We start from the raw sequence: 13634 nt of genomic DNA on the forward strand, positions 1-13634 counted from the left end.
ATGGGGGAGATTCGCTCCCGCAAGGGGCGCGTTGTGGGAGAATGGGGGAGACTCGCTCCCGCGGAGAGTGGGGGAGCCTAATAGTGGAGATGTGAAGGGAGGGGGAAGCTGGAGAAACATGAGGGAGAAAAGGGCAGAAGGACAGGGTGTGGGGGTGTGGGCAAGGTGAGTGAAGAGTAGACCAGGAGATGGCTCATGTGAAACAGAAGAACAAGGGGCAGTAGGGTCAAATGGCCTGTTGCTGGTACAGCCTCTGGTGCATCAGTATGGCAACCATCAGCTCCAATTTTTCCCACAGCGGGTTTTGGCTGTATCAGAAATGAGCAGCCTCGGAGGTGAGGCGACTCATGGAGAGGGGCGTACAGGGCCACCCCGCGCTCGGCTAATCCTTGTCTCCTGTTTTGTGCAGCTGCAGCTGGTTCTGCAGTGAAGTCTGACTCGCCTGCAGTCCCCAGCATGGCTTCACTCTCGAATGCAGTATCTGCATCGTCACTACTAACATCAAACAGCCAGCACCCTTCAGGGCTGGCCAGCCTTAGCCACACCGAGGAGCTGCCAAGCACGACCACCCCACAGCAGAGCAGGTAAGCAGCTCATCTCGGTTCCCCAGCCAATCCAGCAGTGCGTCCCTTCAGTTTCATTCCATCTCAGAGGGTGGGAAGGCACGACTTCTTGTGCTGTCAAGTCCGTATCGACTTTCTGCAAGAGCCAGGCCTGTTGTATGTGCGCGCTGCCTTTGAGAGTTCACATAAAAGGCCTTTATGTATTGTCTGTATACAATGTTGTGACTCTGCCTGACGGTTTGTCTCCTTATGGTTTGGAAGCCGCCCGCTTCCCAAAAATCAGTAAGTTTGTTGCGCATTGGACTTCGAAACTTGTGTTTTGTCGGGTTAAGTAAATAACTCACAGGGTTTGATCAGTCCCAGCTGAGGGAGTGGTGACCAGACTGTAATCATTGGCGTGTGACAGTCCTGTGCCCCCTCGATCAGCCTCCAACTTGTATCTCTCAACGAGATGGCTCCACGCTGCTTCTGAACCGTGGTGCGTTGGACCATTTTACCAAACCCCTCCCCCCACCCTTGTCCCATGAACTGCCTCCGAAGCACATGCTGAAATGACAGATTCCGCGCTGTGTAGGGTACTTTGGGTGCAGTCCTGTGTGGTTGCAACGTAGTGTCTCCCTCCTCCAGTAGACAATCTCCTTTTCTGATGCGTTCCTTGTACAAGTGTGCACCCGGCTCTCACTTGTGTGCGTGTGTGTCTCGCGCTCTCGCTCCCCCTCTGTGACACCGGAGCACTGCATCTCCCAGCCTTGTCCAGCATGTGCTGTCATTCCCCCCCCCCAAACCCAGTTAATCCTTGCCCGTTTCGGGGTCACCCAGACCCTGTGCCCTCCAACTGGGTACTGCTGTAAAATCCCTCCTGGTAGGAATGTGTAGCTGGGACCTGCCAGTTACAAGGATGTTGCCAGGGTTGGAGGGTTTGAGTTATAGGGATAGGCTGGGGCTATTTTCCGTGGGGCATTGGAGGCTGAGGGGTGACCTTGTAGAAGTTTATAAACTTGAGCGTTGGTAGGGTAAATAGACAAGGTCTTTTTCCCCTCGGTAGGGGATCCAAAACTAGAGGAGCATAGGTTTAAGGTGAAGGGAAATGATTTAAAAGGGACCTGAGAGGCACCATTTTCATGCAGATGGTGGTGCGTGTATGGAGTGAGCTGCCAGAGGAAGTGGTGGAGGCTGGTACAATTACAACACTTAAAAGGCATCTGGATGGGTACATGAATGGGAAGGGTTTAGAGGGATATGGGCCGAATGCTGGCAAATGGGACTAAATTAATTTAGGATATCTGGTCGGCACGGACGAGTTGGGCCGAAGGGTCTGTTTCTGTACTGTACACCTCTATGACTCAATGACATGCCCTGCTGTCCACCTCTAACGCCTACTTTTTTCTCCTCACTTTTTTTCTCTTTCAGCACCGCATCAACCCAACAGAGCAGCAGTCTGTCTTCTTCCTCAGGGCGCTCTTCAACTTCAACCCACTTGGTAAGCTACTTTGTTTCTTTCAAAAAAGAAATGCCCTTGATGGTCTTCTCTTGGAAGTGTGCAGCCACCTGGCCTTGATCTCCATGAGGAGCTGGCCCTGGATCATAGGAGGTAGATGAATCACAGTAATGGCTTGTCTTAGCCCAAGCTACCCCCATCTGCTCAGAAATGGTTTATTTTGGTGCAAAGTTTCGTAAGTTGTCTTACAAGTTGATTCTGCATTGAGGAGGAGTGCCACCCTGTAGGTCAACATTTATTGCCTGTTCCTAAAGACCCTTGGAGAGTGTGGGCCACTGCAGTCCTTGGGGGCTTGGGTGCACCCACAGCATCATCGTGCAAGGGAATGCCGGGATTTGGACCCAGCAACAGTGGAGGAACAGCCGATTATAGTTCCTGGGCAGGTTGGAGGGGAATCTGGACTTGTTGGAAGGTGGCCAATCATCCCATTGACTCCGTGCTGGCTCTCAGTCGATGCTTCCCAGCAGCTACCGAGTGTATGTTCCCCTCAAGCGCCAATCCGATTTCCCTCAGAAATCATTCATTCATTTCCCCGCTCCCTTGCTACATGTCTGTACACGTACACGTGTGGGGATGCATGCACAGGGAAATGGACACTTGGACAGGCACATGCATGGGCACACGGAGACGGGCACACGCACACTTTCCAGGCTGTTATCACCCACCACCAAAAGAGTTCTACCTCACGTCACTGTCTGCATCTCTCGCGCAACACCCCGCATCCCTCTAACTGACCTCAAACCTTTCACCATCTTGTACGCCTCGATCCAATCTCCCATCAATCACCTTTGCCCTGAGGACAACAATACGTCTCCATCTGCACCTTGTCTCTTTCTTTATGGCAGGGGGTCAGCTGCGTCGGAATAATGGTCACTCCGGCGAACGTTGAGGAAATGTGTCTGTGAAAGTGGCGTGGTGGCTCGGTGGTTAGCACTGCTACCTCATGGTGCCAGGGACCCGGATTTGATTCCACCCTCTGGCAACTGAGTTTGCACGTTCTCCCCATGTCTGCGTGAGTTTCCTCTGGGTGCTCCAGTTTCCTCCCACAGTCCAAAGGTGTGCAGGTTAGAGTGGATTAGCCAGGCTAAGTTGCCCTGTAGTGTCCGGGGATGTGCAGGTTAGGGTGGATTGGTCGTGCTAAATTGTCCCGTAGTGCCCAGGGACGTACAGGTTAGGGTGGATTGGCCGTGCTAAATTGTCCCGTAGTGCCCAGGGATGTGCAGGTTAGGGTGGATTGGCTGTTGGAAATTGTCCCGTAGTGTCCAGAGATATGCAGGTTAGGGTGGGTCAGCCATGGGGAATGCAGGGTTACAGGGATAGGGTAGGTGGGTGGAATGCTTTTCAGAGGGTTGGTGTGGACTCAGTGGGCCGAATGGCCTGTTTCCACACAGTAGGGATTCTATGAAGACTTTGCTCCACAGAGAGAGAAACTGAGGCGAGAGATGTGGGTGTGGCTGTACAAAGGGATCTTTGTATTGAGAGAGGGTGGGCAGGACTGTGAGAGAGAGAGAGATTGAGACTATACCAGTTAGTGAAAGTAGCCAGATACGCTGAGGAAAACCTTTGCTGCAGGAGGTGGAGAGAGTTCAGAAGTAGGGATGTATAGACTATTTAAGACTGAGATGGGGAAACATTCCATTCAGAGGGTAGTCAAGCTGTGGAGGCCAGGTCACTGAATACATTCAAGAAAGCAATTGATAAGTTTGTAGATATTAAAGGTGTCAAGGAATAAAGCAAGAAGGCAGCAATATGGCAGTGTGATAGGGGATCAAGCAGGAGCCTATAGGATGGTGGAGCAGGCTCCAAAGGGCCAAATGGTCTAGTTTCTATGCTCCTGCAGGACGTTCAAGGTGACACAGGGCTAGTTCTCAGATGGCCACACCGGATATGAAGTGACTGACTGTGTGAACTGGCCAGGCAGGTATTTAGTTCTCCAGGTGGATGTCAATGATCATCCCCAGTGAATAGCTTTGCTCATCACCTTTTTGAATCTTTATTTAGTCTAGACACACACTCATGAGTCAAGAACTGTAGTAAGCGTCCTTAACTAATCTCTAACTGTTGTTGAACAAAAGCTCTTTTGCAATGGCACCGATATTTAGCAGATGCTGACGCTTGTGGGAGTTGGGATCTGTTTGCCCGGACATTTCTTTTCCCCATGTGTTGCTATTCGCTGGCCTTGTGTTTTCCTTGTGACTCCATACTCCCAAGCCCTTCTAGTGTCCAGTTTGCTGAGGTCCGCCACAGTCTCTCCTCTGGCCTCTTCGGGTTATAGAGTCGTACAGCACAGAAACAGACCATTCAGTCCAACTCGTCCATGCTGACCAGATATCCTAAATCGGTCTAGTCCCATTTGCCAGCATTTGGCCCATATCTCTCTCAACCCTGTTCATGTACCCATCCAGGTACCTTATATGAGTTGTAATTGTACCAGGCTCCACCATTTCCTCCAGCAGCTCATTCCATACATGCACCACCTTCTCTGTGTGAAAAAAGATGCCCCTCCGTTCCCTTTTAAAACTTGCTCCTCTCAACTTAAACCTATGCCCCTCTAGTTTTGGACTCCCTCCCCACCCAATTCCAGTCACTTGTGCGCAGCTTCCAGCCCCAAGGTTTGAGGCCGTGCCTGCAATTGCTTGGGGCCCTAAGCTCTAGAATTCTGTCTTGTAAACCCCATCCACACTCATGGTCTCGGTGCCCTCTTTCTTGAGGGGGACAGTCTGCACAGATATGCTGCAAAGCTAAATGCAAGGGAGCTCCTCCTGCACCAGCTCAGGTAGAGATTGGCGGGGCAGGCAAGTTGAAGAGTGGTGTTTGCCTCAGTCTGAATTCATAGAATCATAGCTTCCCTACAGTGTGGAAGCAGGCCATTCGGTCCATCGAACCCACACCGACCCTCCAAAGAGCATCCCACCCTATTACTGCAACCATGCATTTCCCGTGGTTTAATCACCCTAGCCTGTGCATCCCTGGGCACTACGGGACAATTTAGCACGGCCAATCCACCCTGACCTGCACATCCCTGGGCGCTATGGGGCATGGCCAATCCAACCGAACCTGCACATCTTTGAACTGTGAGAGGAACACCTGAATAGGAACTGAAACACCCAGAAGAAACTGACACAGACACCGGGAGAATGTGCAAACTCCGCACAGACAGTCACTCGAGGGTGGGATCGAACCTGGGTCCCTGGCGCTGTGAGGCAGGAGTGCTAACCACTGAGTCACCGTGTTTCAAAGCACCGTACAAAGTACCAAGGGGTGGGGCGGGGCTGGTGTCTTGGTGAAGGGACTGGGGAGGGGGGGTGTCGAATGAAATGTGTGTGTGGGTGTGTGTGTTGGAAGTCTCGTGATGTTTTTTAAACCAGGTTTATTTAGTTTTTGAGTGACCTCCTGCAGCGAGCTCACTGTGTCTCTCGCCTCCCTGTTTCCGGTCTCCGTACAGCACACAAGTGTGGAAAGTGAAGCGTGTCTCCACTCGTCCCCCAGCACTTTCGCCACAGCAGCCAGCACTGTGTCGGTGGCTCCATCATCGAGCGTCTCCAACACCCTGGGGAGTGTGAGCAGCCTGAATCTGAGTCTGGTCAGCAACTCCACTGTGACAGCTGCCTCCCGCAGCTCTGTTGCAACAACGTCAGGTAATGGTGAGAGGGGGAGTAGGGGTTCAGCAGCCTGGGGCACGGATTAAGGACCGCTCCTCTCACCTTCTGGGCCTGTAGCTCCCACTGTGCAGCGGCCCGAATTTAGCACTCCTTTAAACCAAGGGAAATGTAACTCACACGCAAGACCCCAGGCAAAATGCAGATTGATTTTGAAAAGGCCATTTAATATTGCTGCTGCTGCTCCTTCCATCTCTGCAGTCTCTGTTGTGCCACCCACCTCGCCCATTTCCTTCTCCCCGTCTCTTTTGCCCACCCCCACCCAACCCCGTCTCTGTCAGCACCCCCGGCCACCCCCACCCCGGTCTGTGTTGCACCCCTCATATCATATCTATTTCCTCCAGCCTTCTGAGATCTCTGCACTCTTCCAGCTCTTGACATATTCTGCATCCCTCGATGCCCATCACTGTGCCGTTGGTGGCTGTACCTTCAGCTGCCTGCAGTTCCCTCCCTGAAACTCTCTGTCCCTCTGCATTGCTCTACACCCTTTAATACCTTCTGGAAACTGACCTCTTTGACCCAGCCTCCGTTTGCCTCGCCCTGATATCACCCATGTGACTGTATTGTGTTTTGTTCAGTAACAATTCAGCAAAGTGTCATGTGATGTTTCCTTGCAGTACAGACATCACGTGAATGCATGTTGTTCATTCATGGAATGTGGGCATAGCTGGCTTGGCCTGCATTTATTGCCCATCCCTAATTGCCCAGAAGGCACTCTTAACAGTCAACCACATTGCTGTGGGTCTGGAGTCTCATGTAGGCCAGACCAGGTAAGGATGGCAGTTTCCTTCCCTGAAGGACAACCAGATGGGTTTTTCCGACAATCAACAATGGATTCATGGTCATCGTTACGCTCCAGATTTTTTTATTGTATTCAAATTCCACCATATGCCATGGCGGGATTCAAACATTAGCTGGGTCTCTGGATTAACAGTCCAGTGATAATACCAACGGGCCATCACCTCCCCTATCTTGTTAGTTATAAACCCTGTATGAAGTTATTGAGGCCATCCTACCTGCGCCAGTACCAAGAGACAATGGCGCTGTCGAGAGGTGTTGTCTTTCAGAGGCAAAACGAAATCGAGACACGTGTCTCTCTCTTCCCCTGCCACCCCCAGTGGATATGAAAAGAAATCCAATGGCTCAATGGAACATTATCCTTTTTGTGAGAGGATGAGTGTGCTGGAGTAAGGAAGTCTTGCTTCAATTGTGTAGGAGCTCAGTTAGACTGCACCTGGAGTAAGTTGTATACAGTTTTGGTCCCCTGATCTCAGGAAGGATGTCATTGCCATAGGTTCACCAGATATGGGTGGAGCTAGAGGAACACAGCAGGCCAGGCAGCATCAGAGGAGCAGGAAAGCTGACGCTTCGGGTCTGCACCCTACTTCAGACCATTCTGAAAAAGGGTCCCGACCCGAAACGTCAACTTTCCTGTTCCTCTGTTGCTGCCTGGCCTGCTGTGTTATCTCAGACTCCAGCATCGGCAGTTCTTACTATCTCTTCACCAGCTATGTTCCTGGGATGGCAGGACAGTCCTAATGGAGAGAGATTGGGCCAATCTCTGTATTCTCTCGTTATTCAATGAATGCAAGGTGATCTCATTGAAACTGACAAATGCTTAAAGCGATAGACTGCGTTAGATGCGGGTCAGGTGTTTCCCCCGGTTAGGGAATCTAGAACGGGGTGGGCGGGGGAAGGATTTAAAAATAAGGAGGATGCCATTTAAGTTGGTTTGAACAAATTGTTTCAGTCAGGGCTGTGGATTTTTGGAGCTCTCTACGTCACAGAGGAGGCTCAGACTTTGAGTATGTTTAAGGTCGAAATTGATAGATTTCTGATCACCAGGCTTGGGGGATGTGGAAGGTAAAAGTATAGGTAAAAGAGGCAATGGCCTAGTGGTGTTATCACTGGACTGTTAATCCACAGACCCAGGTAACGTTCTGGGGACCTGGGTTTGAATCCTGCCATGGCAGATGGTGGAATTTGAATTTAATAGAAATATCTGGAATTAAGAATCTAATGATAACCGTGAATCCATTGTCGCTTGTTGGGAAAAACCCATCTGGTTCACTAACGTCCTTTAGGGAAGGACACTGCCATCCTTACCTGGTCTGGCCTACATGTGACTCCAGACCCACAGCAATGTGGTTGACTCATAACTGCCCTGTGGGCAATAAATACTGCTAGCCAGCAACACCCTCATCTCATGAATGAATAAAGAAAAAAAATGCATTGAAGTGCTCGATCATTAGATGACAGAGCAGGCTGAATGGCCCCCTCTTGTTCCTGTGATTCTGTCTGGGCGCTCTGTATGGAAGAGAGTCACACGCCTTCTATCAAGTTCCAGTCTCCTCCTCGGATGGGAGCTCCTTCGTTTTTAAGCCCTGCTCCCTCAGTTCCAGTCTCTCCCACATGGGGAAACATCCTCCAGGCATCCACCCTGGAAAAGTCTCCTTGGGATCCCCTTCCGTTTCAATGCAATCGCCTCTCCTTCCTCTAAAGAATCAGCTTCCTGCGATTTCCATGCTGCTGCCCAGGCCAGCATTCATTGCCTCACCCTTAAAGACGATGCTGCTTTGCTGCGGTGTCCACAGAGCTGTTTTCTTTTGTCTTCTGGTGGGGAGAGCTGTGCTATCAGAAGGCCGTCAGGCATGTGCCACACTGCTGTGGGTCTGCAGTTGTGTGTAGGCTAGACCAGGAGAAGACAGCGCATTCCCTAAAGCAATAAGTAAAAATGCACCTGGCTCACTCCACTCTCGCAATTTCATGGTCACTGTGACTGAGGGGTTAGCCTTTTTACAAATTCAGTAATTATTTTGTTTTGAGTTTAAATTCTGTCTATAACCCAGTGCTACCCCCGTCATGGGAGCATTTGGACAATGTAGAGAGAGCTCTGTTCCTAACCCCGTGCTGTCCCTGTCCTGGGAGTGTTTGATGGGGGGGACCAGTGTAGAGAGAGCTTTACTCTGTATCTAACCCCCTGCTGTCCCTGTCCTGGGAATAGTTGATTGAAGTGGGAGTGGGTGGTGGTGGTGGAGGAAGCTTTACTTTGACTTTAAGAGTAAGGGAAGTTTTACTGTGTGTCTAACTTCTAACTGAGAGTGTTGTTTTGAGATACTCCACTGTAATCCACATGGATTAGATGGTTAGCAGTGTTTGCTTTTTGCTGTTGAATTATGACCCGATAGTGACAGCATTAAATGTTAACATTTAATGGTAATGATTTTCAGGGAAGGCTCCTCCCAATCTTCCCCCAGGGGTTCCACCATTGCTGCCTAACCCATACATTGTGGCACCAGGACTGCTTCCCGCATACCAGGTGAGGAACGTGTTTCTAAAAATAACTAACAGCATGTGCATAGGTATCACTGCTGTGTAAAACAGGAACCAGCTGGTGATACCGTTCCCTCATTCAATGCCGATACACAATCTCCTGATTCCTGAGCAAGGGCCCGTCCTGCAAATAACCTCTGTAATAGCAACTAGAAAGTCGAATCCAGGGGTTGCTGCTCTGGTTTCCCCCTTTCCGTTTTTAAGCAGTGAAGGCTGGCACTGAAGACCAGCGCTAGGTGGCGTTCGGTTGACCCTTTGGTATCATCTGATTGAGGCCGGGCCATTGGATGTGGTCTGATAGACAGGAGGATTTAGATGGAGGTCATCCAGCATCTCTGTCTGTCTTGTGTCAGTCTCTCCCTCTCGCTCGCTCGCGCCATCTCTGCAGGCCCCCTCCCCATCCACTTGACATCCGCAGCGCTGCCCCTGAATCAGACAGATTGTAAGAGTGAGGCAGGAGGCAGGTACCCTGTTGTCTTGGCCTCTTTCCTCACTGCCAACAGAGTTGAGTTGAATGGTAACTTGGGCTTGTCCCTGGGCGAATTCTGTTAACATTCTCTTTGTCCCAGCCTCAGGTGTACGGCTATGACGATTTGCAAATGCTTCAGACGAGGTTTCCTCTGGTGAGTGTTTGATCTCTCCTGTTCTCCATCCGTTCCTGGAAACATCCTGGTTTTTTAAAAAAAAAAAAGTGCTGTAAATCAGAAACAAGAAGCAGAAATTGCTGGAAAATCTCAGTTCTGGGGAAGGGTCATTTGACCTAAAACGTTAACTCTGATTTCTTTCTACAGATGCTGCCAGACCTGCTGAGTCTTTCCCAGCAATTTGTTTTTGTAACATCCTGGTAAATCTCTTCAGAGCCCTCTTTAGCTTAATAATGTTGTTCCCATAACAGGGTGACCAGAACTGCACGCAGTACTCCAGAAGGGAGCTGGCAGTCACTATTAAACTTGTTTGTTTTAATGCCGGATTTTTCTTTTATTTAATAAAGTTCTGCCATGGTGGGATTCGAACCCACCTCCCCAGAAGATTAAGCTGGGGCTATGGGTTACCACTGCCTCCCCAGTTGACGTTGGCCATAAAGAAGGTAGTGTCAAAGCACTGGAAGGTGCAAGGGCACTCAGTCGGGCTGTACGGGCCAACGTGCTCTCCCTGCCAGGGAAGGCACGTTCTGTGCCTGCCCGAGCACTTGTTTTGGTGCCGTGTACCACATTATTGCCACGGCACGCCACAGGCTCCTGACCGAATGTCTTAACTATATGCGGTCTCTTCTTCAGGACTATTACGGGATTCCATTTGCTGCTCCCACCACCCCGATCACTGGAAGGGAAGCCAGCCTGACAAATAACCCGTACTCTGGTAAGGGACTGGTGCACGCGTGCAGGGTGGGGCGGGGGGGTGCGGGGTGAAACCATCAAGGAGCATCACCAGTAACCACAAACTTTTTGTTTGTTCTCTCCTCCTCACTCCTATCCTGTCTGTCCCTCTTACCCCCACTCTTCCTCCCCACCCCCCCGTGTCTCTCTCGGTGTCTGTCTCTCTCTCTCTCCATTGCAACCCCAGGGGACCTGACGAAGTTTGGCCGAGGAGACGCCTCCTCCCCTGCCCCAGCCACCACACTGGCGCAGCCTCAGCAGAACCAGACACAGAGCCACCACACCACGCAGCAGACCTTCCTGAACCCGGCCTTGCCACCTGGTTACAGCTACACCAGCCTGCCGTACTATGCCGGCGTGCCTGGCCTCCCCAACACCTTCCAGTATGGACCCGCCATGTTCGCTGTGAGTACTCTCCCAGAGCGGGGTGGGGGTGTGTGCTGCCTGTCGATGGGAGTGGGGGGGGGGAGCGCGAGCGCGAGCAGCAACGTCTGTATTCCTCCAGCTTTTCCATCGTTCCCGAGTTTGAGAGCCCGCAGGGGGCTAGCCCAGCCAGGGAGGGGCTGAATGGCCACCTCCTGCGCTTTTAAATTGCTCGGGCTCATCCCAGCCTCACTTCCTACCTTAAAAATAAATAAAGATATGAACATTCTGGTAGCAATCTGGAAAACACCACTTGTGTTTTTGGTCTTGATAACCTTATCACCCAATTGCAGGCAGGTTTATTTTTCAAAAAGTCAGGTCAACAGAAGTAGATTCCAAGACCTTCGAAAAGAGATTGTACAAATGCTCTTGTGATAAAATATGTTCAGTGGCTTTTTGTTTTCGGTGAGGGGGCTGGCAATTAGAAGGGGTGGGTGCACACGCTAATCAGGAGGTCTTCTCGAACTAACCTGCGCAGGCTTAGCCGCCTCTTGCGTTCTCTAACTGAAAGCATTAATGTTGTTGTTCCCCTCCGTCCTGCGGTTTCACATTTTCAGTCCACATTTTACTTCCACCCCTCGTGGAATTGTACACAACTCGCAAGGGGCCCTTCAACCCATTGAGTCTGCACCAAGCGAAAAGCTGTACTGTTCCCGTTTTCCTGCTCTAGGTCCATAGCCTGGCAAGGGTTTTCTTTCGATTCATTCCCGGGATGTGGGCGTCTCGACATTTATTGCCCGTCCCTAATTGCCCAGAGGGCAGTTAAGAATCAGCCCCATTGCTGTGGATCTGGAGTCAAGTGTAGGCCCAGACTAGGTAAGGATGGCAGTTTCCTCACCTGGAGGACACTGATGAACCAGATAGGTTTTTCCCGACAATCGACAAACTTCAAGTGTTTGTCCATGTCGTTCTTTTTTTAAAAGCTGTGAGGTTTCCTGCCTCTTGGGCAGTCGTTGAGCCATACGACACAGACAGACCCTTCAATTGAACCAGTTCATGCCAAACATAATCCCAAACTAAACAAAAAAATCTTTCTCCTCCTGTTAAAGATGTGCCCCGTAGTCTTGAAATCCCCCATCCTAGGGAAAAGACACCTGCCATTCACCTTATCTAAATCTCTCATGGTTTTATAAACCTCTATAAGGCCAGCCCTCAACCTTCTATGCTCCAATGAAAGAAGTCCCAGCCTATCCTGCCTCTCATTATAACTTAGACCCTCCATACCCTGCAACATCCTGATAAATCTCTTCTGAACCCTCTCCAGCTTAATAATATCCTTCCTATAACAAGGAGCTCAGTGGTTAGCACTGCTGCCTCACACCACCAGGGACTCTGGTTCAATTCCACCCTCGGGCGACTGTCTGCGTGGAGTTTGCACTTTCTCCCTGTGTCTGTGTGGGTTTCCTCCGAGTGCTCCGGTTTCCTCCCACAGTCCAAAGATGTACAGGCTAGGTGGATTGGCCATGCTAAATTGCCCGTAATGTTCAGGGATGTGTAGCTTAGGTGGGTTGTAAGGGGAATGGGTCAGGATGGGAGGCTCCTAGGGTTGGTGTGGACTTGTTGGGCCGAAGGGCCTGTTTCCACACTGTAGGGATTTTACGAAGTCTATGAAGAAACCAGAACTGAACACAGTGCTCCAAAACTCATTATGATCCTGAAGCAGTGTGACCAGTTCTCCCAGCCTAGACTGAGACTGTCTCAAACCCCAGGTCAGAAGGTTTGCTAAAGCTGTACAAGGCACTAGTCAGGCCTTAGCTGGAATAGTGTGAACAGTTTTGGGAACGTGTATCTAAGGAACGATAGACTGAACGTCTGCAGCAATCCAAAGAAGGTTCACTCAGCTGATCCCAGGTATAGAGGGACCTGTCTTATGAGAAGAGGTTAAGTCGATTGGCTGTACTCATTGGAGTTTAGAAGAATGAGAGACGACCTTATTGAAGCAGACAAGATTCTTCGGGGGAAATTGACAGGGGAGATGTGGAGAGGTTGTTTCCCCTTGTGTGGGAGAGGCTAGAACCAGAGGGCCATCATCTTGGTGTGAGAGTCGCCCATTGAAGACAGATGAGGAGAAATTTCTTCTCTCCAAAAGGAATGAATCTGTGGAATTCTTTACTGCGGAGTTCTGTCTGGGTCATTAAGTATAAGGCAGAGGTTTTTGATCAGTGAGGGGATCAACAGTTACAGGAAGAAGGCAGGAGGATGGGGTTGAGAAACATGACTGAATGGCGGAGTAGACTCAATGGGCCAAATGGCCTGATAGTTTGTCTGTATCTTTATGGTCACACGGCTAATTCTGCTTAGACTCAAGACTGAGAGAATTTTTTTTAAATCAGGAAGGGAATGGGGGAAAAGGCAGGAAAGTGGGAGTTAAGGACAACCGGATCAATCGCAATCTCATTGAATGTCAGCACAGACTCGATGGAGCTAATGGCCTCTTTCTGCTTCTGTGTCCGACGGAACAGTCCCCTCGAATACTTGCCGCAGGTCTGATGGTAGCTCAGTGGGATCGGTTCCATGTTTGCCTCAGTGAAGTGCAGCGAAGGCCCGCCATGTTAATCGTCCATTCAAGGGGGGCCGACACTGCTGGTAGAGAATACTTTTCTTGCAGACCAGTCTGTGAGTGGGGTGGGGGGAATAATCGCTTTTAACCAACCCGTTAGGGTAACATGCTCTCCGCCCCCATTCTCTCTGCGTGTCTTGATATTTGCCAAGTGCGGGGCCCTCACTTGGAAGCCCTGCTGACTGCCAATCGGGTGTTTTACTCATTTCTCCCTCTTTCCCC

At 50.5% G+C, this 13634-nt stretch overlaps 1 protein-coding gene and 1 long non-coding RNA gene across 6 annotated transcripts in view; one reads left to right on the forward strand and one right to left on the reverse strand.

Moving 5' to 3' along the window:
* ubap2l (ubiquitin associated protein 2-like) overlaps positions 1–13634 on the forward strand; it is a 49606-nt gene that overhangs the window by 31810 nt on the left and 4162 nt on the right. For 4 of the 5 annotated variants that reach the window (XM_048620371.1, XM_048620374.1, XM_048620373.1 and 1 more), the window contains 7 exons: positions 410–584; positions 1974–2043; positions 5507–5699; positions 8951–9039; positions 9623–9676; positions 10331–10412; positions 10617–10834. In XM_048620371.1, the coding sequence (XP_048476328.1) occupies positions 410–584; positions 1974–2043; positions 5507–5699; positions 8951–9039; positions 9623–9676; positions 10331–10412; positions 10617–10834 (881 nt within the window). The remainder of the gene's footprint in view (positions 1–409; positions 585–1973; positions 2044–5506; positions 5700–8950; positions 9040–9622; positions 9677–10330; positions 10413–10616; positions 10835–13634) is intronic. The other variant, XM_048620372.1, reaches the window with a different exon arrangement.
* LOC125487875 overlaps positions 8917–13634 on the reverse strand; it is a 17943-nt gene continuing 13225 nt past the window's right edge. Inside the window, exon 2 of the long non-coding RNA XR_007266134.1 lies at positions 8917–9722. This is a non-coding gene — a long non-coding RNA (uncharacterized LOC125487875). The remainder of the gene's footprint in view (positions 9723–13634) is intronic.

The sequence above is a fragment of the Rhincodon typus genome, chromosome 46 (genome assembly GCF_021869965.1).
Source record: "Rhincodon typus isolate 14 chromosome 46, sRhiTyp1.1, whole genome shotgun sequence".
Lineage (NCBI taxonomy): Eukaryota > Metazoa > Chordata > Chondrichthyes > Orectolobiformes > Rhincodontidae > Rhincodon > Rhincodon typus.